Source organism: Eleutherodactylus coqui, chromosome 6 (genome assembly GCF_035609145.1).
Source record: "Eleutherodactylus coqui strain aEleCoq1 chromosome 6, aEleCoq1.hap1, whole genome shotgun sequence".
NCBI lineage: Eukaryota > Metazoa > Chordata > Amphibia > Anura > Eleutherodactylidae > Eleutherodactylus > Eleutherodactylus coqui.
In genome coordinates this window covers 36794974-36821061 of record NC_089842.1, presented here as the reverse complement: position 1 = coordinate 36821061, position 26088 = coordinate 36794974, and the positions used below count along the sequence as shown (strand labels likewise).

General features: G+C 44.7%; 1 protein-coding gene across 1 annotated transcript; it reads right to left on the bottom strand.

Annotated features, from left to right (window-relative positions):
- Positions 1-9411: 9411 nt before the first annotated feature.
- Positions 9412-25756, bottom strand: MIIP (migration and invasion inhibitory protein). Its single transcript, XM_066572663.1, has 10 exons — positions 25669-25756; positions 24399-24577; positions 21237-21644; positions 18374-18473; positions 16158-16269; positions 15168-15226; positions 14960-15086; positions 11909-12005; positions 10670-10792; positions 9412-10404 (listed from the first exon to the last, which is right to left on the bottom strand). The coding sequence occupies exons 2-10, from the start codon at positions 24540-24542 to the stop codon at positions 10321-10323; spliced, it is 1254 nt and encodes a 417-aa protein (XP_066428760.1). The 5' UTR covers positions 24543-24577; positions 25669-25756; the 3' UTR covers positions 9412-10320.
- Between the last annotated feature and the right edge of the window lie 332 nt (positions 25757-26088).

Genomic DNA, 26088 nt, shown 5'->3' with positions numbered 1-26088 from the left:
ATCAATGAGTGGAACAGGTTACCACAGGAGGTGGAGAGTTCTCCTTCAATGGAAGTGTTCGAACAAAGGCTGGACAAATATCTGTCTGGGATGATTTAGTGATCCTGCACTGAGCAGGGGGTTGGACCCGATGACCCTGGAGGTCCCTTCCAACTCTACCATCCTATGATTCTACAAAGTGCTCAGAAGGAAATGAAAGTCAAAACAGAAAGCATATGAGGATGCAGTTGGGATCCTGAGCCGACGTCTTCAGGAAACTCGGACTGCAAAAGAAACAATGGAATCTGAGCTTAAACTCAAAGTGCAAATTTCAGGAGGAGGCAGCGGTCGAGCTTTACAGGAAAAGCTGAATGGATTGAAAAGTGATTTAGAGACTGTAAACCATAGCAAGGCTCTTGAGCTGGAAGGTGAACTGCAGGAATCTCATGGTTTTAATAGAAAATTTCAGAGAGAATTAGAAGCTGTAAATCAATGGTGTGAAGAAAAAGCAGCCGTTTATGATAAATTAGAGAAATTTAAAACTTGTCTTCAGCAGGAATTAGAGGATATTTGTGTGGAGCTTGGTCATCAACTGGGAGAAGAAACAGAAGATATGTGAACAGGGGCTTACTGAGGAGAAAACCATGTCAGCTAAAAAGACAAGGATGGGAAAAGAAAAGTTAAAATACACATTTTTCTGTCTTGAATTCATGTGAAGTAACCCAAAATACTCCATATAGATATAAAATACACAAGTGTCATGTTGGTGGCAAGTTATTAGAACTAAAATTAATACAAAATATTCATATTAAAAAGGACAATAAATCATGAGGAGGAATAACCAATATATGTGTATGTTCTGGTAGATCTAAAAAGATCTAGAAAGGTTCTGAAACCAATTATAAAATGCGTGAATTTGAAATATTCATAAAAAGGACCAAAAATTTTAAAAAAGCATGACGTATAGTATATAAAATTATGGAATAAATGGCTAAATACTAATTTAAAATTACAGATACACAAAGTGGGTTTTAGTATGGCTAGACACATTCTTAATATACAATTTAATTCCAAAAACACTATGTTGGTGGCATTGATTGTGCCTGCAAATTCTATGCCCAGGTATTATTATTATTATTATGGCCCTCTATAAATAAGGAAATGTTGGACTCTTCTCCAATCCAGATTAGGACTAGATAGTCTATGAACTTTTGTAGAAAAAAGGATCAGCTTGTCCTGTATCATTTTTTCAAAAGCCCGCCCATGTATAGATTAACGTAACTCGGGGTGAATTTAGTACCCATGGCTGTCCCCCTTATCTGTAGAAAAAAAGAAATTGGTCATCTCGAAAGTTATTACTATTTCAGAATGAAATCAACTGAATCTATTAGGAACCTCCTGGCATTAACGGATCTTCTTCCAAGAATATCTGTACAACATCCAAGCACTTCTTGTGAGGGATGTTTGGATACAGAGATTTAACATCTGGGATTACCCATAAGTATGAACGCTTCCAAATTAATGTGTTTGAGGAGGGTGAGTATATGATTTGTGTCCCTCAAATAGGCAGGGAAAGTAGTTACACAGCGCTGGAGGGGTTTAGCAATAAATCTGGCTAAACTACATGCTCCTGAGCCCATCCCCGATATTATTGGGCGTCCTGCAGGGTTTGTTTTAGTAAGGAAATAAAAGTAGGGAATGTCTTGGTTATATAAACAGATAAAGTTCCCCTGCTTTAGAAATGTAGTTCTGCATTAGAGAAGAACCAATAAGGTTATAAAGTCTTGTTTTCACATCACCTGTGGGGTCACCCTCTAAATTTAATATATTAGTATCCCCCAGAATATTCAGTGCCTTGAATTCGTAATATTCTCTATCAAAGATCACGATGGCCCCTCCTTTATCTGCATTTTTATAACCATTTCTGTGTTTGTTAGTGTTTTTAGTATCTGTATTTGGGCTTTACTCAGGGTCTCATTAGTATTGGGTTTCAGTTTACATAAGTTCGTAAAATCAGTTAAAACTTGGTCATAAAATGTCTCTAAAAAGTTTCCTCTACTATCTAGAGGATAAAATGTACTGGGAGGGTTTCAAGTCTGTTGGAATGGGATCTGATGGACAAAACACGATTGGTACTGATATTCACTGTGTTGATCCTTTAAAAATTAACCTTTATTAATAACTATTTAAAAAAAGAAGCCTCTATATAACAAATAGGACAAAAGACATCCACGAAACAAAACAGAACGCAAGACCAGAACTGGTCAGAAAAATGTAAAGGGATACTATACACGATCACCACCCTAAACTTGACCCTGTGTGTATCATACACTTATGGTCAAAATAATATTCCAAGAGCCTATGACTCAGAAAGATAGTGCTGTTCCATTGGAATGCATAGTGGAGTGGATGAACAGACCAACCCAGCGGAGTGTGTAAGATGCTAGTGTTTGGTCAAAAAGGACGTAATGCATCCACCTCCAATGGTTTAGTAGGACACGAATTATTATGTTGGCCCAGCACCGGGGAAAAGGTACAATAACAGTGAATAAGGTCCTGTTTAGATAATACAGGGCCTCTCCATTCACGCAGTGCCAAGTGTCTTTTCAGGAACAAGCACAGTAATCGTGGGTTAATGTATGGCTTCATCACTGCGATATTTGTGAGTGGATAGATAGTAATTATTTATGACTTAAAAATGGGTTAAGGTTCAATTGATTCAACTCAGGTTTATTTTTTAGGTTCGATGCGTTTCAGTTAAACGAATAACTCATCAGGAACCAGTAACGATCCATTCTGACCTGAATTAAACATCCATTGGGATGATAGGTCTTGTCTCAACGTAATGAGTAATGATATCACAAAAGAAGAGGAAACAACTTGATGGATGATATAATTGTGTTTCCTCTTTCAGCGTCCACATGGATTAGGTTAGTGGAGAACACTGGTCTTAACCCTTTCCAATCCAATTATTTTTTCTCCCCCATTCTCCCCAGCTCCAAATAAATTGGAGCTGGTGAGAATGGATGAGAAAAAATACATTTCCCTGCACCCTCCTGAACTGACAAAGTTCAGGATGCAGGTGCTCACTGCACCGTGGGGGATCCTGCTTACCTGTCCAGCGTCTTCCGCATTCTCCCTCTGTCTCCCGGCTCGGCGATCATGTGACCGCTGGTGTCAGGTGGCACCCAGCGGTCACATGATCGCCGAGCCAGGAGACAGAAGGGAGAATGCGGAAGACACCGGACAGGTAAGCAGGCCCCCCCCCCCATGATGCAAACTCCCGGCTCGGCGTTCATGTGACTGCTGGGGGTCAGGTGACACCGGCGGTCACATGATCGCCGGCCGGAATCTCTGTGCATTACATAGCGCTAATTGAGCGCTATGTAATGTGTAAAGGAGAGGGTAGAAAGGGTTAAAAACCCTTTCTGCCTTCTCCTCGGGGGTCCTCAATGAGGACCAGTGCAGGAGTGTAGCTGCACCCGATGTGTCTGACGATCGGGTGCAGATGCACTCCTGCACTGCAGTGTCAGACCTGCCCCGACATCGGAGCTGTGGAGGGAAATTATGATGTCGGGGCAGGCCCGACATTAGATTGGAAAGGGTTAATATAGCCTACTAAGATCACAATGGACCAGGAATCCAACTAATCCAATACAGAAGTACAGACGGAACCTTTGTGATAGTTGCCTAAAGGTTCCTATAGAGATGGTCTATGCCTTTTCCTAAATAACTGAGCTAAAACTCAAAAGGGAAGAGTATGGCTAACTCTGAATTTCTTAGTAGGTTTGAGATGATACTCAAACTTCCGTAACGCGATCTTTACTGACTGGTGATAGGAACAAGTCTGACTACAGATGATGAGGATTTAAGCCTATCTGATCCTAAGAAATAATGGACGCAGCAGTCTCTCCAGCCCTGAAGGTGGACTGGAGAGAGATGAATAGCGAATGCTCTGAAGTCTCTTTTAAGAGGCCTGATATGATACACCCATTGGGGGGGGGGGGGGGGGGTGAAACATTATCCACCAATCAGAAGCAATGACCCCGTTGCTACACCCTTATTGTGGGTGTAGCCATAAGCAGATTGTGACCGAACTGGAGTGATCGCAGGGTCAATGATAGAGTTATGTTAGTGATAACTTGCTTGCGTGATAAGCGGCCGACAGATCGAATGATCTGTCCGGTTCCGGCATAGCCCAGGAGCTCACGATCGCCGCGGCGGTCTCCAAGTCGCAGAGAGTAAACAGATGACGTCATGACGTATCAGCGTGAGTACGCGCTGACATCATCGCGCACTGACGCGTCAACCCCCGGAGCTCAAAGTAATAAATGGGCCGGACAGCTTTGGTAGTCATGACGACAGAGATGCTAATATCAATAATGTAACGACCTCCTGAACGCCGCTGGATAGTAAAGTTAATGGTGATGCTACTAACATAATTTACATGCCCAAGATGGAAGTGGGCCTAAGTTGAACTTAGGACTTGATTTTTGGTAATTAGATCCACTCATTAGTGAGAGAACAATCCGCTCAATGTGCATTAATAATCCATAGTAAATCTGGGATCCAAGGATAGCATAGATATCAATTATGATAAGGGGCTGGGATAGAAACAATAAAAGATGTATATTCAGATTGAGATGATAAGATGGAGATGGTGAAATATATAGAGATGGCAAGGGAACAGGTGTTACTCTTAGAGATGGTTTTCAGACAAGATGAATGGGAGAAACCCAGCCAATCCAGGTGCCGGGTAATAGTACATGAGGGGTGAGCAAGGCAGGGTAAAGACGCCATAGATGGCTAGTGGAGATGGGTGAACGCGAGTTGATGGCTCGACTTAGATATCATAGAAAACAACTGAAGGACAAAACTTTATTTAGGCCCTTGGGATCTACAGTGTCTAACCTGAAGATCCATTGAGCCTCCTTTTGTAACACTTTCTTGTTCACGTCACCCCTCCTGCCGTTGGTGCATATCAGTTCGATACCCTGGAATCTGATGTTAAACTCATCCCCCACGTGTACCTGGCGCATGTGATTGGCCAGAGGTGTACTCTCCCCTCTCCTAATGTTCCCCACGTCCCAAAATTTGTCTTCTAAACTGCTGGACTGTCTTCCCGACATAGTTTAACGGGCAGGTGCACTTAGCCATATACACCAAATTGGAAGATTTGCAGTTTATAAAGTCTCTGATGGTATAAGAGATACCCGTAGCAGCACTTCGAAATTCATGACCCCTTCCAATAAATTCACAAGCTAGATAGTCATTACATGGATGCGTACCCTTAGGTCGCTGAGATCCAAGCCAGGTACGTGTATGTGGCATAGGATTCAGAGGACTCTTCTCGATCTTGTCTTAAGTTTCTCCCCCTTTTGAAAGTGATAGAAGGAGCATCTGGTAATAGATCTCTTAGATCAGGATCACCTTTAAGGATGTACCAATATTTGGACAGTATTTGTCTCATCAATGGTACCCCCTCATCAAAGGTGCCTATAATCCTCAGGGTATCATCCGGAGGCTTTTGGCATTGAATCAGGAGTAGTGAGCGGTTCTGTCCTTTAGCAAAGTCGAAAGCTTGTTCAATTACATTAGGGGGATAGCCCCTTTGGAGGAATCGATGTTGGAGTTTGGTGCTTTCCTGGGCAAACTCCTGATCCGAGGAGCAGTTTCTCCTTAGCCTTAGGAATTGACCCTTGGGTATACCTCTCCGTAGGGGATAAGGGTGTGCACTGTCCCAAGAAAGAAGGTTATTCGTGGCTGTTTCCTTTCTGTAGAGGCCCGATGACAGCTGACCCTGTGGTGTTCTAGTAATGCGAATATCCAAGAATGCGATGGATGTTTCTTGTAAGTCCAAGGTTACTTTTAGATTAATTGTATTGCAGTTGAGGTGCTGGATAAATGCATTGAAGCTGGCTTTTGTACCAGCCCACAGAAGAAAGACGTCGTCTATGTAGCGGTACCATATCAGGATTTTATAGGTCCAATCCAGGTTGTCCTCAGTGAAGACAATTTTCTCCTCCCACCAGCCCAGGAACAAATTTGCGTAAGATGGGGCAGCTGTACTCCCCATCGCGGTGCCCGTGAGCTGGTGGAAGATTCTGCCATCAAATAAAAAATAGTTGTGGGTCAATGCAAACCTAAGAAGGTCACAGGTTAACTCATTGTGTCTCGCGAATTCACCGCCCCTTTGTTTTAAGAAATACTGGACAGCTTGTAAGCCTACATCATGTAGGATCAAGCTGTAAAGTGATTCAATGTCGAGACAAGCCAGAAACGTCTCCTTCTCCAAGTGAATGCCATCGATGTGGCGTAAAATGTCAAGGGTGTCCTGAAGGAAGGAAGGAAGGGACTGAACAAATGGTCATATTTTATCTAGGTAGATGCCACTATTCTGAAGGAGATTGTCCACCCCAGATACAATGGGCCTTCCCCTTCAGCGGATGAAGACCCTTATGCACCTTTGGTAACGAATAAAAAGTAGCCACTTGTGGATGCAGGGGTAAGAGGAAATTGTATTTGTCACAGTTAATGCATCCTTCCTCCATTGCATGATCCAACAGGGTCTTTAAAGACCTATGAAACACCTCAGTTGGGTCCGATGTCAGAATTCTGTATGTGTGTTTATCATCCAAAATTCTGGTACACATCGAGATGTAATCATCCCGAGACATAATGACCACATTGCCCCCTTTATCATATGCCTTGATAATTATGTCTGTATTTGTTTCTAGCTCCCTCAGGGCCCTCAATTCTGGGGAGGACATATTTCCCAGTTTCTTTTTTTTTTGGGGGGGGGGGGGGGGGGGGTGCACTCAATCTTATTAAGGATAATTTTTTCGAATATGTTAACAGGAGGTGATAGACCCTGAGGTGGTGTTTTTTTTACTACTTACTTTGAGATCTGTGAATGGACCTTCACCTCTACTTCTCAAGCTGTCCAATTCGAGAGCCTCGAGATCTCAGATTGTTGGCATGTCGCTAGGAGCCAGACCTAGGTCTGATGCGGTCTTCTTGTCTGCTACTGAATAAATATTTTTCCATCTTAGTTTCCCGTGATTAGACTACTTACCTTATGAGCCTCAGTGATTAGACGTTTGGTACTGAGGATGAGGCGTTTGATGGACGAGTAAGGTTTTGTTTAGGAAAAATGTCGCTGTAATGCAAGTTTCCGAATCAACTTTTTTATAGATTTGCACAAGTTCAAACAAATTTGGTGGACAAGAGGGACTGAACGAAAGGCCCTTAGATAATCCTTCTACTTCCATGTCATTTACAATAAGTTTCTTTTTGCGCCTTCGGACGTCTCCAGGCTTAGCTACCTATAATTATTGGGGTTTGACCGCTAATGCCAGGCAAGTCCAACCCACATCCATAGCAATAATAAATGATCTTGCTGACCTTACGATCTCTCAGTGTGCTGCCCCTAATCATGAAATTCTGCTTAGAAGGAAATTTGGGCACCTCAGGAGAACAGGTTATGAAAACTGGAAACGTCTTAAAGGAGAAAAAAAAAACAAAAAAACTGCCTCTGTAAACAATAGTAAAGACATGGAGGTGAGGTCTGAGCAAAAGATGGAGGGTGACCAATCCTCTGAAGTACAAGAGACCGAAGAGAAGGCAGAAGGTGGAGCTGCTGAACCTGAGAAAGCCACTAAAGCCAAGACTGGAAGAGAGGCTTCAGAAGTTGCAGGTAAAGAAAATCTTCTAAAAGAAGTTACACAGTAACAAAACAGAGTCAGTAGAGGCAGACGCCACACTTCAACTGATTGAGCAAGAAAGAAAGTTATGAGCTTCTGAAGAGCAGGTAAAAGTTCTCCAAAATGAGCAGAGTACTACAAGAACACACAGCACAGAAGTGAAAGATTACAAAAGAAGTCATTAAGCACAAAACTGATCCAGAAATCATAGTGCTTGAAAAACTTAGTCTAGATATCTTGGAAAAGATGAGGCTAGTAGAAGGATCGGAGCTAGAGATCGCTCAGCTAAAACAAGAGCTACAGGGTTGGATTGATACCAAACCCCAAGTACAGATTAAAGAGGTAGTTCAGGAAATTTTGCAATACGGAGGGGCAAAAGCATTGACAAGACCTACGGCCTTTATCAGGAAGGGATATATGTGGTGCTATAGTACACAGAATGGTCTGCAGAGGTCTGTAGACAGGCGTTCTTATACCTGAGAGATCACACCTGTGGGTGTGGCAGGAAGTGAGATAAAAGTTTCAGTTCCTGCCACACTCAGGAGGAAGTTGGCTGCCACAGCCAGAGTGAGAGGCTGTAGCAGCAGCCATCAGGCACTGAGGTAGTGTGGACCAGTCTGGGCCTGCCACATAAGTCTGACAGAGGAGGATGTCCTCAGACGTCCTTGGTGGGGAATGGTGACAGAGACCCTGTAGTTTGTGAACCCTGAGGAACTGTATGTACCAAGTATTGCATTTGATGTGGAATAAATGCTGGCATGTGCCAGAATTGCAAGAAACCCCATGTCTCCTGAGCCTTTATGCACATGGTGCCCATTCCTGACACCTAAAGGGCAAACATGGCGATCCTGATAAGCGAGTAACCCAAAGGGTACCACAGGGTTTATAACCTACATTTAAAGTGACCCTCTGGTTTCAGGACACAATTCTGTCCCGGGACCAGAGGACGGGGTGTTCCATTACCTGCAGTTCTTCTCGGATGCTCTTCTGACTCACCAGTACCAGGGACCTGTTTTTGGCCAGTCAAGATGGCTTTAAAAAGTGTTCTACGGTAACTAATACACACTGCTCTCCGATTGGCCAGTACTGATAATTTGAGCATCACTGGCCAATCGGAGCAGGTACAGTGCATTGGTTGTTTAACACTATTAGGTAGTCTGAAAAATTGTCTGCCATCTTGGATGGCTGAAAAATGCAACCTGAAACTTGGGCAGCAGAGAAGAACAACTTACAGGTAATCCACCCCTCCGCTTCGGGCAGAATTTTGACCAGCAACTGAGTTGCTTTAAGAGAGCTTTATCAAAACAATGTTTAATTACTTTATAATAAACAATTTTCCCAACTTTAAATTCTGGGGCATTAATACAGTGATATGTAAGAGCTGCAGAACACAAACGGTTTAATGAAGCCCTACTGCAAAAATGATTGTCAGCCCAAAATACATGCGTTTAAGTGGGGGGGGGGGGGGGGGGAAACACCCTTAGAGGTATCCATAGCCTTTAAGACTGCGTTCACATTGGCGTTCTTTATCCATTAGCAACGCATCCATATTTTTCCAAAATCGAACAAGGAATGTCTAAAAAATGTACTTTCACACCTACGCCGGGGAGCAGGAAAGGGGAATACCCACGGCTGTACAGCATCAGTGGACCCTATTGGGTATAATGGGGCCCGTCCACTTTCCACCCTGCTGCACGGTTTTGGGACGGGGAGAAAAAAAAAAAAAAAAAAAAAAAAGTATTTGCAGCCGGATCTGCGAAGGAACCTCGGGCCGGAAGTTCTGACGCAAATGTGAAACCGGCCTAACTGATGCAAATTTGACAGATCCGTTTACTTCATTTTGCATCGGTTAGACGTCCCTAATCATCATTTAACGGAATCAGGCTTTTTGTATGACATGTAGCTGTAATTGCTACAACTGCACACGTGTCTGTTAAATAGATACAAACAGTTTCCACTTGTCTGTCTCCCATTGACAGCAATGGTTTAACCCTTTCCAATCCACTGTCTGACCTCTGAAGACATTATGATTTAAGGCTGTACAGCTCCGATGTTGGAAGACGCCCGTCGGGGTTCTCTTACTGTATATTGCCAGCCTCTCTGCTGTTGGAGCCTATCCAACGTGTCCCCTCATGCAGTACTGGCTTTAGCCAGCATATAGCGCCGTTGTATAACGGCAGAAAAAGAGTAAGCCCCCCTAGGAAAATCAGGATACAAATTGGATTGGAAAGGGTTAAAAAAAAAAAAAAGGCATGCAGGTCAGTTTTTTTTCCCAACAAAAAGACGAAAACCAAGTGGAACGAAGGTGAACTGAAGCGAACAGAGAAGATCCGTTGTAATCAGCATCTTTTTTTTTTACCCCTACAGGGGTTTTTTTGCCCTTAGGATGGAAGAGAAAAGCTGAAGATGTGAACTTCGCCTTACGCATCGTTCTAGTGATTGAGAGGAGAAGCGCGGGATCCTGAATAATATATATTTTAGGACTGGCAGCTTCCAATTTCCTTCTTCTCGTGGTAGTTTATTGCTTGATGCTGTTGAGCAACTGCCTAACGCGAACAGACACCACAAGGTCCTGCTCGGTTTGGGTAAGCAGCGGTTCTCAGCTGATGAGGTTTCATTCATTCTTCCTTCTCGGACTTTACTTAAAGTTCTTGTGATGGAAGGTGATGGAGCGGGACAAGTCCAGCAGACTGTCAGATGTTGCTCTTGAAGCAGCTCTGTCCTGGAGATAAAGATATATTGCAGGGGTTCAGGTATTAAAATCAATAAGAGCTGCGCCTGCAACTATCAGCGCCGGAGTCAGAGCCGCAGCATCCACTCCGACGCCCGTGTGTAGTGGTGCTGACAGCGGGCACCCAGTCAGCTGATCAGCCAGCATCTGGAGTGGCGGAGCCCATCCGATCAACTATTGATGATCCATCCTTAGGATGGGGCAGCAATAGTATTTTTGCCCGAAAACCCCGATAATTGCATACACATTTTCTTACCGTGCTCATATTACTGGCCATTGGTGGCGCTACCAGATTTGGTCCCGTGGAGGTCTTCAGGTCCAGACTGGGGACTTTGAGGTCACATAAAGGTACAGTATTTTCCCATCCAGCTAAACAATGCTACAAGAGATAAAAGTTTTGTAAGTTCCCAAACTATTCTGCGACTCCAACCTCCCAGCCGTTGCGAGTTATTACGCCTTTGATAGTGTTTCTGCAGATGCTAGGAGGAGTTGTTGTACAACAGCTGGAGGGACAGATTGGAGAACACCAACATGTCCAGCAGGGCAAGATTTAGAGGGGTTAAAAACCAGCAGATGTGCTTTACCTTGTATAGCAGTTCTTCACAGTTTCTTTCTTGACGTTTGCCCTATTGGGCAAATTCCCTACAAACTGCCCTGACTAACATGTTATTGGCCGGTCTGAATTGAAGATACAGTCAAATGCACCAAGTTCATTGAGGGACACACTTCAGGCTGAAATGTGACACTAAATGAAATCTACGCAAACTAGGAGCAGGGAGAATTTCCTTCTTTCTGCTCCACTGTATGACATAAAACTTGAAGAGGTTCTCCAGGACTTTTGCCATTGACGGCCCAAACTCAGGATAGGCTATCAATAGTTGATCAGTAGGAGTCCGCCGGCCATTGATCAGCTGACTGCCCACTGTGTTGGAAGCAACTAGTGCTGTCTGTATCCCGGGTTGGTATTGTAGGTGTAACTCCCATTGAATTCAATGGGAGATGCGTCTATAGTACCAACTCGTATTGCTGCAATGCTGACAGAACCGTTTCGAGTATTCACAGCTGGTCTGGTAAAGGTGATCGTCAGGGTTCCTGGGCGGTAGGATCCTCACCGATCAACTACTGAAGCCCGATCCTGAAAATAGGTCATGAATAGTAAAAGTCCTAGACAACCTCTTTAATAAATCCAGCAGTGCAATGACGGCCATGCCCCCTCCCAGTTAACCCCTGTCCCTTTTTTTTTTTTTTTTTTTCTGCACTTTTCAAAAAAAGAAAAGGCACATTTTTGTGCAAATAGGTAAAAATGGGCAGTTTTTGGCAGAAAACTGACACAAAGCTCTAGATAAAATCCAAGTATGTTGCAGAACTCTTCGCTATACTCAAAAAAAACCAATCTGGTGAGATCAGCTTCATCATCTGCTACAGGTTAGAGGTGCAGAACGTTTGATACGTCTGTAGGGTAATCCCCGATAGTCGTGACCATTTGATTACTTACTGATGGTAAGGCGAGGCTGTCCGTAGGGTCAAAGCTTCTCCTCCTGTGGGCTCTGTATTTGTAAGGTGGAAGCAGGGTGCTCCGGGGGATACTCACCCTAAAACACAGCAGCTAATTGTTAGTTCAAGCATATAGGAGACGTTAAAGGGATATTGCCAAAATGGACTAATCACTGATTCCGAGAACACATGTCCCCCTCTTCTGCTCACTGCACCCCCCTGCTGTGATGTAGAGATTGCATGGAGTGGTGGTCGCATATGTGCGGCACCGCTCCATTCATTTCAATGGGGCGGATAGAAGTAGCCGAGTACAAGACCGGCTGTAGCATCCTATTGAATTTGCTACTGTTAAAAACATGGGTAACAGAATGAAGCCAGAAGTAGTGGGTCACAATTAATTAATTAATTACAGCACTTTGAATGCATCCACACAATAACCAAAGTTAAGGGAAGTAATTTTGCAAATAGTCTGATTACACTCCCTTCCGTTTTTGTGTATGCAGCTCCTATACATAACCATGTGTCTCCATGATCACAGACTACTAGACAAGCCTTGTATCTAGTCTGATCCTGTGAGGAGTCCCTTCGAATACACGCACACACTGTACATTCATACGGGAAAGGTATAGATCAGGATCAGACTACAGTATGTAGCATGTAACCATAGTAACGCATAGGTCTGTATAAGACCTGTAGACAGAGAGGTAGGAGATTTTCAACACTTTTCCCCATTGTGATGTACATGTATGTCACAGAGGTACAAGTTAGGTATCCACTGGGCTCTGGAGCCAGGGTCCCTGCATACCCAGCGAGTGCCGGCTGTATGAGACAGCTTAAATGCAATGTCAATCCTGACTGTGGCAAATCAAGTCTCAGATGGGGTATACAGATAGCCTTCCCTGTATGTAGTCATATACAGCTGTCAATCACTGGTAGCTCCGCCCATTGGACTGTTCAGCTCAGAATGTGCAGGGATATAAATGAATAAAACACAAGTTCTACTGAATGTTTCCCCATAAAACTATATATCCATCAGCTCGGCTCCTCCTGCTCTATAACATCCTGCCTGCAGTTTGCGCAACATGTTCAGGGTGGATTCAGACGACCGTATATCGGCTCGGTTTTCACGCTGAGCCGATATACGATGTCCTCATCTGCGGGGATGGGGAGGGGGCAGAGAGGGGGCGGGAACTCACTGCACTGCTCCTGGCTCTTCCAGGCTCCCCCCATGCAGGGAGAGACGACGTATATCGGCTGGGCGTGAAAACCGAGCCAATATACGTTCGTCTAAATCCAGCCTCAAGCTAACAGATGCCCTTTAAATCATACTAAGCCCTGAAGCATTGCAGAATATTGTGGAATCAGTCAAAGAATCAAAAGCTCAAGTTCCATAAGGCTGGGTTCACACCCGGCAGATTCCCAACGTAAATGTCGCGGTTTGGCCGCAGCGGAAAACCGCGACATTTACGCTGGGAGAACCGCCACGGCGGCTTTGAAGCGGCCCGGCCGCTCGCTCTTCCGCTGCGGCCGGCGCTCCCATAGAGGAGAGCGCGGCCGCAGCGGAAATAAAAAAAATAGACATGCTGCGGTCAGCAAAACCGTGGCTGCGGTCACCGCGGCCGCGGTTTCTGCCGGATTAACCGCAGCGGATTGGCTGTCCCGTGTGGACGAGATTTCTGAGAAATCTCGTCCACTTGGCTGGCTAATCCCGAGATTAGCGGCCGCATGCGGATTTGCCGAGGCGAAATTCCGCACAGAATTTCCACGGCAAATCCGCCGCGTGTGAACCCAGCCTAAGGGCTCATGTCCACGGGGAAAATAGGATTTAGGATCCGCAGCGGATTTCCTGCATGCGGATCCGCATCCCATAGGGATGCATTGACCACCCGCGGGTACATAAATACCCGCGGATCGTCAATAAAAGTGATTTTAAAAAAAATGGAGCATGAAAAAATCTGGACCATGCTCCATTTTCATGCGGGTCTCCCGCGGGGCCGGCTCCCGCGGGCTTCTATTGAAGCCTATGGAAGCCGTCCGGATCCGCGGGAGACCTAAAATAGGAATTTAAAGCATTTACTCACCCACAGCGGACCGCGAAGCTCTTCTCTTCCTCACGGCCGCATCTCCCTTGCTTCGGCTCGGCGGATGTGCCCGGCGCATGCGCGCGGCACGTCGACGACGTGCCGGCGACGTGCCGCCGGCGTCAGGAATTCATCCGCCGGCCGAAAATGAAGATCCGGCCGTGAGGAACAGCTGATCTTCGTCGCCCGCGCCGGATAGGTAAATGCTTTAAATTGCTATTTTCGGCGCTCATGTCCGCGGGGCAGGAGGGACCCGCTGCAGATTCTCCATGGAGAATCTGCAGCGGATCTGATTTTCCCCGTGGACATGAGGCCTAAGGGGGCAAAAAATAAAAAACAAACAAACCTGTACCAGAAAAATGAAAAAAAAGTTATGGCCTATGAGAAGGTGAGGAGGAAAAACAAAAAAGGAAACAAACCATAAAAATTGCTGGGGGTTATAAAGGGTTGGTCGATGGTATTCGCACAGTTGCTTTAATCTGTATTTGAAATGCATTGGAGCAAAAAATAAATAAATAAATAAAAGTGGCTAAATCAGTCTATACGCCCTTATAGCTGTACCTGATCACATTTTCTTGCCTTGGATAAGTGTAACTAAAAAGGGGTTATCTTTTGGATAAGCCTTCAACAGTAGATAGGCAAAGTGCTACTGCCTTTCGGCTGCTCACGAGTGACTCCACTCAAAACACTGATCGGATTTCTGCAGGAAGCAGACAGCTCCCTCCTCATTGCAGTGGCCAGGCTTGGTATTACAGGCCTTTCACTTTAATAGAAACTTTGTATGCAATACCAAGCCTCACCAATGCAGTGAAAACGGAGCTGTCCACTTTCTGCAGAAATTAGCTCAGTGTATTAAATTCACCAGCTGATCAGCAGATCCTTTTCGTTCTACTATTGATGGCCTATCCTACAAATAGGCCTTCATTAGTTTAAAACTGGACAACCCCTTTAAGTGTGAAAGTTTTACTTACCGTATATATGCCGGCTCTTCCAATGATACATGGCGTCTGCCCCTGCGCTTCTTACATATGGGACACGCAGGTTCGGCACCCACCGGTGACGTAAATAATCGTTGGTTCACTCGATAGCAGTATACACCTGAAACACAAAGCTGAATGTGATGCATATGTCCACCAAGCTCTTCCCTTAAGAAGCTGCAAGACAAGTAGGTGACCTTACACTGATGAGTGTCCAGCGAGGAGTCCAGTTCTTCTACAGAAGAGTCCTGTGCCCCTGATCTGCAGATACAACCAAAAGCGAACCAAATGCTGAGGCCACATGAAACATGGAGCTTACAATCTGTATGTAACAGTAACTATTGACACAGCACATAAACTGTTCATTTTCAGAATGCAATAAGTATGTATTTCTTATCCGAGTGGACTATTTGCCCTTATAAAGGAGACTAAAACCTATGCTTTGTAGTGCCAGTGACAAGGATTAACAGATACGAGGAGTCAATAGGAAGAATAGCAATACTAAATTCTGTTAACATAAAGACAGTCAACAGAAATAGAGTATAAGGAGATAAAAATACCCCGATTGCAGCTATTTTCTTGTCTAGACGAGCCTTAAAAGCTTTGAGACTGTTTTGTAGAGTCAGTAAGCCTTATGATTAATAATTGTAACTTTTGTAACAACCTTTGTATGATAACACCCCCTTTCTTTCTGTATAAAAACTGGCAATGTCTTCAATTAAACAGAACTCCCTGTGGGCTCTCATGAGATGCGTCTTGATACAACATGGAGTGCTTTAGTGTTAATAGATATTGCTAGCAATCGTCTCATCACAGGCTTCCATCAGATCGGTGCCGGTGTGGTCCGATAAAATTGTCCTTTGCATTAGGGAATTGCATTTTAAGCAACTTCTCTGTCTAGTACCTAAAACACTCACTTTACAAGTGGCAGTGATTGGTAATAGAAAGCAGAAGCCCTTCAGAGTAGTGGCACTGACTTTGTATTCCCTATGGCTGCTGAATCGCTCTTGCTTGTGAGGTGGGGTGTGCATAGATTAAGAAATTGCAGAACATAGTAGAGCTCAGTTGCTCGTAGTACCACTTCTCACCACAAGTGGTGGAACATACTTTCTATAGAAAGCAATGCAACACCACCAACTAACGCAGCCAAGATACCAGCGCACGCAACAGCCGCCTGTCGCCATTTACTCACTCCGTGTAATACTCGTGTGCACACTCCTCGCGGTTGACACGTCGAAATTCATTGATCTCAGCGAAAAACTGGTCAGATTTATTGGTGATCGGGGACTTTACTTCCAGCAGTCCTGGGGAAGAGAGGGTTAATAGAAGTAAGAATAAACAGACTGGCCTATGATGGGAAGTCTTATTAATACTACTTTATAAAAACTCAGACAAATATCTGGGATGATTTAGTGATCCTGCACTGAGCAGGGGGTCGGACCCGATGACCCCGGAGGTCCCTTCCAACTCTACCATTCTCTGATTCGAGTTAATAGACGCAGGGTGTCTGCAGATCACAATTATGCCCCCCCTAGCTCAGGGTTGTAAAGGAAACTGTAGTTTACAGAAGCACAATTAACCCCTTCCTGCTGAAGACGCTTTTCGGTTTTTTTCTTCCCTCCCCTCTTTCAAAAAGAATATTTTTTTTTATTTTGCTGATGACTCAACTACATGAGGGCTTGTTTTTTTTTTTATTTTTTACAGAACGAGTTGCATTTTTCAATGGTACCATTTAACTTACCATAGATACTTTTTAAAATTGTCCAACGCGTTACAAGTTGGGTGAAATGGCATTTAAAAAACAAACAAACAAACCACGAAAAAAAACAAAACACAAAAAAAAAAAACCACACTCCCCTGCAACTGTGCTTTTTTAAGCCGGTTATTTATTCGGTGTTTCCTGGTGTAGATGACATTTACTATAAGGGTCAGTATTGCGGCCATACCAAATTTACGGGGGGAGGGGGGTGGTTATAGTTTTTTTCCCTTTATATAGTACTCCCCCATAACCTTATCTCTCCATTGATGCGGCTGTGTATGGGCTTGTTTTTTAGCAAGACAATATTTTTATTTATAGCAATTTGGGGTACGTACAACTTTTTGATACCATTAATGTGATATTTTACTTAGACTTATGGACATAAGGATACCAATTTTTCTTAAATTTTTTTAAAGGTTTTTAAACTTAGATTTTCTTACATTTTTTCAAAAAAAACCCCACAAATTTCCCTAGCATTCTTCCTCTTTAGGCTCCATAGGGGACTTTGAGGTTGCAATCATTTAATTGATACAGTATACTGCAGTACTATAGTGTTGCATTATACTCTATGTTGACAAGCATTCTATTAAGTCCTACATTGGCACATCTTAATAGGCACACATTCATGGCAGCTCTAGGGGCCTTCAGAAGGATCCAGGCTGCCATGACATCTGAATGGAACCCCACAAGGTCATCGCAGAGGGGGCAGTTTTGGACTTCTCAATCCCAATCAAGACATTTAAAATGAGTTGTCAGAATTTGCGGCAGCATTTAAATGATTAACTACGATTGGAGTTCTCTAAGCATAGCTTTTGTTGGCGGATGTCAGTTGTCAAAGACAGTCTACATCTGCTTTGTACAGAGCGGACATGGCTCGAGCCCGCTCCATACCATGACATCCAGTAAGCACCGTACATGTATGACCCACATTGGGCAAGTTCAGTAGGTCCAAGAAAGAGACCCAACTGCATCTGCACCCCCTCAAATACCTTCCTAATTTTCAAAGGGAGCCAAGATGCTATATCACATAACATGTGAATACCTGGACCTTCTGGACAATCCCCTTTAAGAAACCAGCACCCACTTAACCAATGTGCAGAAAAGGATCACACGTTGGCTCCTTCTGGATTTCATTAACACAATACAACTGCGAGGGGGCAGATAATTTAATTTGCCTGCGGCAAACAGGATCCACTTGTTGGGTTCAGGTGCGCCTACTAACTGTTCCTATAAGTCCCCTAAAACAGAACCCATCTACCTTTAAGACAAGACCTTAGTAAGGGTATTCTGAGCATTTAACCCCTTGCAGTATTGATGGGCTATCATCAGGGTAGGTCATCAATAGTTGATCAGCGGGGGTCACCACCCACTGCAGTGCGGCTGGATGTCTGCATTGGGGGTCAGAGTTTGAAGTGCGAAAGAAAGTATAGCTCTCATCCATTCCAGTGGGAGCTCTACCTTCTATTGCACTTCCGACTCCGAACCCAACGTCAACGGAGCGGTCAACATCCGTCTCAGCCGATTGGTGGGGTCTGCTGCTCGGGACTCCTGGCAATCAACTATTCTTGACTTATCCTGAGGATAGGTTATCAATGCTGCAAGGGATTAAATACTCAGCATATCCCTTTAAGAAGGTTTCTAGTACTGACCTGCTATCCAGTCATAACCCAGCAGTGGGCGAGCCGACCATTGGGCCTCCCGGTAAGGATCTTCATCATCACACAGGAACGTGACGCGCCCCGTATCTCTCTGCAAGACAAGAGAATGACCTTTGTTGTGTTAGAGGACGGTCTGCATTCTACGAGGCGCAGTCACCCGGGGTCCAGGCCCGTCATTTCTGACTACTGTGGTGCTTTTAAAAGAGGAAAATCTTAGTCAGCAAGTTTGCAGAATGAGTGAAAGACCCCAAAATGAGTCATATTACAACCCCCCGTCCACCTACAAAAGGAACTGCAAATAACACTGCTCAACAGCATTTTCGCATCCGGCAGGCGATATATCAGTTCTTATACATTTTTGGGTGAAGAATCCAAGTTTATTTTTAAAAATTATGTATCCCGTAAGGTTTTTATGCAATTTAGATTTTCTTCAATTTTTTTTAAAAAAGGTTTTTTTGTGTTTGTGATCATTTTCTGGTGAATTATTTACATAGGATTAAACCAGTGACTAAGCTAAACTCTTCATTTGAATGTAATAGACAGTGGATGAAGTTCTAAAAATGGTCACCAGATGGCAGAACAATGTAGTTGAGCAGGAAGGTTACCGACATGAGCTTATCTGTACTGCTGTTTAGTGTTGTAATCGGCTCTTCACTCTTACCTCAGCATATAGGTATTTTTTTAGTTTAATTCACAAATACATTACCAGAAAAACATTGAGTTCTTTGTAGTTTTTTTTTTGTATTTAACCCCTTCCCGCTCCAGGATGTACATTTACACAGAGAGGTCGCGGGGCAACCTCTCTGCACACAGCGTGGGCGTCAGCCGTTTACTACAGCTGACACCCGCGGGCAATAGTAGTGATTGGCCAATCGCGACTATTAACCCTTTGGATGCCGTTGTCAATTGTGACAGCAGCATTTAAAGCCCTCGAACGCTGTTCAGGGGTCACGTACGCCCCCCTTCCCCCCCGCGGTGAGATCGGGAGAGCCGTGCAGGTGTCATGGCTGCCGGGGGCCTTCTGAAATGCTCCAGGGCTGCCTATCAAGCCATCCCTGTGGGGTGGCTTGGTAGGCTGCCTGTCATACTGCAGGAGCGATCAAAGTATCGCATATTGACTTAAAAGTATAGTAAAAAAAAAAAAAAGAATAAAGTTTTTTTAAGTAATAAAAGTTTAAATCACCCCCCTTTTGCCATATCTATAATTAGAAAGTCTAAATAATAAAATAAAAATACATATTTGGTATTTCCGCGTCCGTAAAAGTCCGATCTATCAAAGTAGTGCATTATTTACCCCGCACGGTGAACGTCGTCCGAAAAATAAATAAAGAACGCCAGAAATGCACTTTCAGTCAACCTGTCTCCCAGAAAAAAATGCAATAAAAAGCGATCAGAAAATCTTATGTATTCCGAATTGGTACTAACGGAAACTACAGGACATCCCGCAAATAATGAGCCATCGCTGAACTACGTCGGGGGGGGGGGGGGGGGGGGGGGTTTAAAAGGCACATAAAGAGCTTTGCCCATGCTATAAAGATTAGAGGAATAACGGGATTCTCCGCTAAAGTAGATGTTTGACCAATCGGTGGGTGGAGGGGTGGAAGACCTCCAGCAATCCCAGGAATGAAGAGTTTACAGCTCCAGTTCCCCTCTTTTTAGAATAGTATGAATGTCCCAACCAGAAGAGTTGGACGGAGCCCCAGCAAGGGAACAAGTGCGATCAAGGAGTGAAGCACAATTGTACAGTGTTCTCAGACCGTGCCAGATTAGGTGCTGCTGGCCCTACGCTGGTCAGCCAGGGATGGACAACATGGATTGCTAGAGTAAGAGGTGTAGAGAAACAGACTTTGGTGCAACCTGTTGGTAGGCAATGGATTCAAAGACAGTGGAGTTGGTAGTGTAGATAAAAATACATTGCAAGATCCAGCAGGTAATGCGTTTCGAGGTTTGCAGACCTCTTCATCAGACAGCTGGATTGGCTTAATGATGATACAAGTTTCCTCATGGGCCAATATCGAAAAACATGAGCGTTGTTGGCCAGCGGAGATGCATGAATGGCAGAGGGCTTTAGCACCAATCTGCCCTTGGACGGAGAATCGTCCAGCTGAAGGTTAGGTTACCCGGGGGGACTGCAGGAGCCAGGAGAAGATTGGAGGGGAGAAGGTGCGGTAAGTAGTCTGCCTGGGGAGGAATAGGAAAGTATGGTTTTCTTTTTTTAAACTTTCAAGATCTGAGGTTTCTCCGCTGTTGACTGTTAGAGCAGGAGCCTGGCTGTCAGTAGTCAGCCAAGCCACCGCCTTATAAAGATGTATGTGCAGGTTTAAAGTACATTAGTGAGGTAAGTAGAAAGGCGTATGGCGGTCTCTAATGGGTTAATAAAGTATATGTTTATCTCTACTACCTGGATGAAATAATCACCTGCCAAGCGGTAATGCTAGAGCCCATCTGAGAATGGGGAAGAGGAACCCTCATGATCACAAAAGGGTTAAAGCATCTTTACCAATTAGGTTAATAAACCTCAATCTTCACACCCGCTTGTTACCAGGAAATGCTTCTTACGCTGAAATCAGATAGAAAGTACGTTTCTGATGAAGAGCGTTTCCCCTAAAAACAATGAACTTTAAGTCCGCGAGTCGTAAAGTTCAGTCAAGTAGTATCTGGGTGACAACCACTACATGCACCATTATAGCTCCCATAGGGGCGGTCAGCCGTAATACCGAATGGCCAAACAGTCTTGTGATACAGCAGGGCATGACCCCAAGCGGGCTGCTAACCATCGCTTGAACTGTAATGGTGGCCATAATGGTTGTCACCCAGCTGTGGTCCGTCAACTAATTAGAAGTGCAGATTGTACCTTGGAGCTTCGGTTTGGAGTAAGGAGAATAGATTTTGGGGTCCTTGGCATTCTTAGATTCCCATCATCCTCTAACCGGTCCATATAGAGAGGAGGTAAGTCACTTGTGCTCCTAGAAGCGTCAGATGTAGGGTCAACGGCTGTAGAATTCAGGAAGTTGACGCGTTTCACTGGAGAACTTGTCTTAATGACTTCCTGAGCAGGTTGGACGGATCCCCCAAGATTCGTAATGTGAGCCAACTCATCGTGTGGAGGAGAATCCCAAGATTGGGGTTTCCTTGGGGTACAAAGTGCTTGCCTTGCAGCAGAGGATGAACCTTGTATGGTCTGCAGAGCCGGATCTTGACTTCTCAGCGAACATCTCGAAAGCTCCCCAGATTTATCTTCTTTTCCTTTAGGTTTCCGGGCCTGCATGACAAACATTAGGTTACGCGATACGCACAAGAGGTTACCATATAAAGGGGGATTTTACACTTGCACTAGGAATTTCGCTTTCCTGTCCCATTCGGGGAGCAGGAAAGGGGAATCCCCGGGGCAGTATGGTTCTGTCTCCGGGCGAAACCAAACCGGGTAGAACCCATGGACTATAATTGGGTCCGCCCGCTTTCTAGCTTTTTCTTTTTGTATTTTTGGCCAGATCTACGACACGGATGTAAAACCGGACTAAAAGGTATAACAAAATATTCTAAACCTAACGTCTGTTTAATCAGTGTTCTTCAAGGAGATGAAGTCCGAGAGACGCCCTTCCTCATGGCACACTGCTTTGTATCACATATGTCCAAACATTCCCCTCCATAGAGGTCGCCGCTACCGGCCTTTCCTCTTATATCTTAACTGTGCTACTAGAAGTCGCTTTCATTCGCAAGCATGTTGAAAGGGATGAAGCCATAGCACAACATCTGCGCACACAATGATTCTACGGCACAAGCCATAACGCCCCAACATGAACACACAAACTCTCTGGCCGTTTATCAGCCATCTGCGGTGCCACAATCGTTACCAAGATTGTAGATAAGTTACAGAGGAAAGTGATTAATTCTGATTTTGAGGAATCCGCACGCTGACTGCAAACTCTTATGTTTAGAGATGAGCGAGCATACTCGAGCGAGTAGTGCCTTATGCGAGTAGCTGCCCGCTCGTCTCTAAAGATTCGGGGGCCGGCGGGGGAGAGCGGGGAGGAATGGAGGGGAGATCTCTCTCTCTCTCTCCCCACGTTCCTCACCGCTCACCCCCACCGGCACCGGAATCTTTAGAGACGAGCGGGCAGGTACTCGCATAAGGCACTACTCGCTCGAGTAGTTTGCCTTAGCGAGTACGCTCGCTCATCTCTACTCATGTTGCAAGAAGAAAGTGAGCGAGCTTCACCCGGGGTCTACAGGTACGGTTCAGAGAAAGGCTTCCCGAATGTCCATCCTTACGGCCCCCACAGGTCATGTGAGGATATCCTATAAAAGAGAACACCTGCGTCTGAGGCTCTGACAATTACCTGTGTGATACTGAGGATATCCTGAAAACCTCACAGTTGGGAAACCCTGATTTAGAGGCTCTACAGACGTTCCAGAGATAAAGTCCCTTGCGATTTCTGGGTAAGAATTAACTTAAAAGGGGTTGGCCATTTTCTAACCATTTTCAAAAAAATGTTGCTGAAAGTAGCAGAAAAGGTCAATCACTGATACAATGTGATTACCAGATCCGATGGGCAGAGGTGGGACCCTACCCTAAAGCCTGTCCGGCTGGTGGGAAATATAGAAAAAGGCATTAATTTTTTATTTTTTTTTAAACTATAAAAATGCAGAATATAAAGATTATCTTCAGCACCACAAAACTGTAAAGCCAACTGAACAATATATACACTTTTTTTCCTCCCCCTCTATATACAATCTGACTGTGACCCCGGGCTGGTGAACCTGCATACCCAAATTATGTGTAATGCAGCTGACCGCAGACCCTTGCTGTCGCAAGGCCATGACACTGGTAGCCGTGGCTATTGTATTAATATTAATTGCGTACTGGCTGCAGGTCAGACGGCCTCCATTGGCTTCAATGAAAGCCGCCCGCAGCAGAATAGAGGATGCTGCGATTTTTCCTCTACTAACAGAATACAACATTCGTATCAGCGAGTGTGAAGGTAAAAGCAAAGTACATGCCTCTCAATGTGTGCGATTTGCTGCAGGTTCCACAATAAGAATTCGGTCGTAGGCCGCATTCACACAGCCGAGAAAATCATGTGAGATTTGTACCTTGTAAGACATACAAATATGACCCCCGTTATTTTGAATAGGGCCATATACATTAGATGTTTTCTTGCATCAGAGTGCGGGAAAGAAGTTATGGCATGTCCTATGTTTGGGCATTCCCTCAGAACACCTCGCATCGCCCATTGTTCTCATTCTGAACTGATCCCGAGTTACATCCTGTGTTATACTCCAGAGCTGCACTCACTATTCTGCTGGTGGAGTCACTGTGTATATACATTACTTATCCTGTACTGATCCTGAGTTACATCCTGTATTATACTCCGGAGCCTCACTCACTATTCTGCTGGTGTACATACATTACTTATCCTGTACTGATCCTGAGTTACAGCCTATGTTATACTCCAGAGCTGCACTTACTATTCTGCTGATGGAGTCACTGTGTACATACATTACTTATCCTGTACTGACCCGGAGTTACATCCTGTATTATACCCCAGAGCTGCACTCACTATTCTGCTGGTGGAAGCACTGTGTACATACATTACTTATCCTGAGCTACATCCTGTATTATACTCCAGAGCTGCACTCACTATTCTGCTGATGGAGTCACTGTGTACATACATTACTTATCCTGTACTGATCCTGAGTTACATCCTGCATTATCCTCCAGAGCTGTACTCACTATTCTGCTGCTGGAGTTACTGTGTACATACATAACCTATCCCGAGTTATATCCTGTATTATATACTCCAGAGCTGTACTCACTATTCTGCTGGTGGAGTCACTGTGTACATACATTACTTATCCTGTACTGATCCCGAGTTGCATCCTGTATTATACTCCAGAGCTGTACTCACTATTCTGCTGGTGGAGTCACTGTGTACATACATTACAAACCACAGATGGAGGTGTTCACACATCGGTCATGTGATAGATGGAGGTGACACAACAGCCCAAGTCTCACCTGGAACACCTCCTCGGTGGTCTTAATAGCGACGCTGCGGTCAGCACTCAACTGCTTCTTAAGTTCTTCCCGATTGATGTTCAGCTTCTCTAGAAGAGACTTATTTAAGCGCCGGAGCTCCTCGAGTTGATCAGAAGACGACATATTCTTATTCTCCAGCTATTTGCAGTTTATCATCTCTAGAACAAAGGATGAGACGCCTGGTAACATTCACGGGTCTGTAGGAAACGCGGGCGCTGACACCACCCCGCCGGGCGTGCCGATGGTTATGCTGGGAGGTGTAGCTGCAGATCACAGAGCTAACACATAGCCAACCAACGTGGAGGGGATTCCAGAACCCGCAAGGACATTGCTTCACCTTCACAGACGCAGTAGATGCCCAGTTAGCCAGCAGCGCAGGAGTAGGCACGCTGCTGCACGAGAAAGACAGCGCCACCCTAAAGGAAGTGGCAGCCATATTGGATATCACTTGGGAGAAGACAGAACGCGGGGTTTAAGTTATCTGCATTAGGCTATCTTCACATGCCAGTTTACGTCCCGGTGGTTGGCACTAGCTGCATACAACAGGATGTGGACTTACATCCTGGGACTGGCTCAGCACCTGAGGGGGAGCCCCACGCTGCAACAGCGGAGATCAATGAGAACACAGACCCCGGCTGTAAACCTCTTATATGCCACAATCATTTCCTAGCATACGATCCCTAGCAATAACGATAAGGCATTATTGTAGCGATCATCCAATTGCAGGTTCAAGTCCTCTACAGGGACATTTAAAAAAAAAAAAAAAAAAACTTTTTTAAAGTTAAAATAACTTTTTTGCCCAACTTTCCCCTCTTTAAAAAAAGCTCACAAAAAAGGGGGAAAAAAGTCACTTTTGTTCATTTTGTTTCAAAAAAGGGCATTAAAAGTAATCAAAAAACCGTATATCCCCCCCCCCCCCCCCCCCCAAAAAAAAAAAAATAGCACACTACACAAAAATCAAGCCCTTATGCCTCGTCCGTACACACCGTGTCACTATGGGGTTAAATGGGTCTAATTCACATATGCAATTTTTTTTAATCAGTCGAACATTCGGAGAAAGGAAAAAGAAAAAAAAAGTCTCAGCCGTGTTCTATTTCATTGTGACTTTCACCCCGGTGACTGCGCCCTAAGAGGACAGCTGCTGATCACCGATCTCAGATAGAACCGCCCTTTAACTGCGAGCAGGCCCAACGGTACACGTGTGCTGCTCACTCCATTCCCCGGTAATCTCCCGGGACGTCATACAAACCTCCTCCCGCTTCTGCCCCGCCGTCTCCGGTGTATTAGTACTTCGTCTTGGTTAACCAGCGCCACCTACAGGTTATGTAACAGATTAAACCGATTTCTAAAAGCGGCGACGTGTGACTAGGAGAATTCTACCACAAGATGTGGTAAGGAGTGAGTTGCCGTTTTAAGGGAAGGTTGGCCCCTCGTCACGTGTCTTCAGCTCGCGGCGCTGTTTGGTCAGATTGAAGCCGCGTTTCTTCCCGCGTTAGGTGGAGAAGACGCTTGAGCAATCACCATGGCAACCGAACAGGCTGTCAATCACCAGCCTGAAAGTGCAGGTGTCTCCTGTAATGTTATAGCATATGAGTGGCACTACAGGTCGCAGCCAGTCTTTACTTTAACACTTAGTGTGCTGTGGATTACAAATGGCTGGTAAATGTGT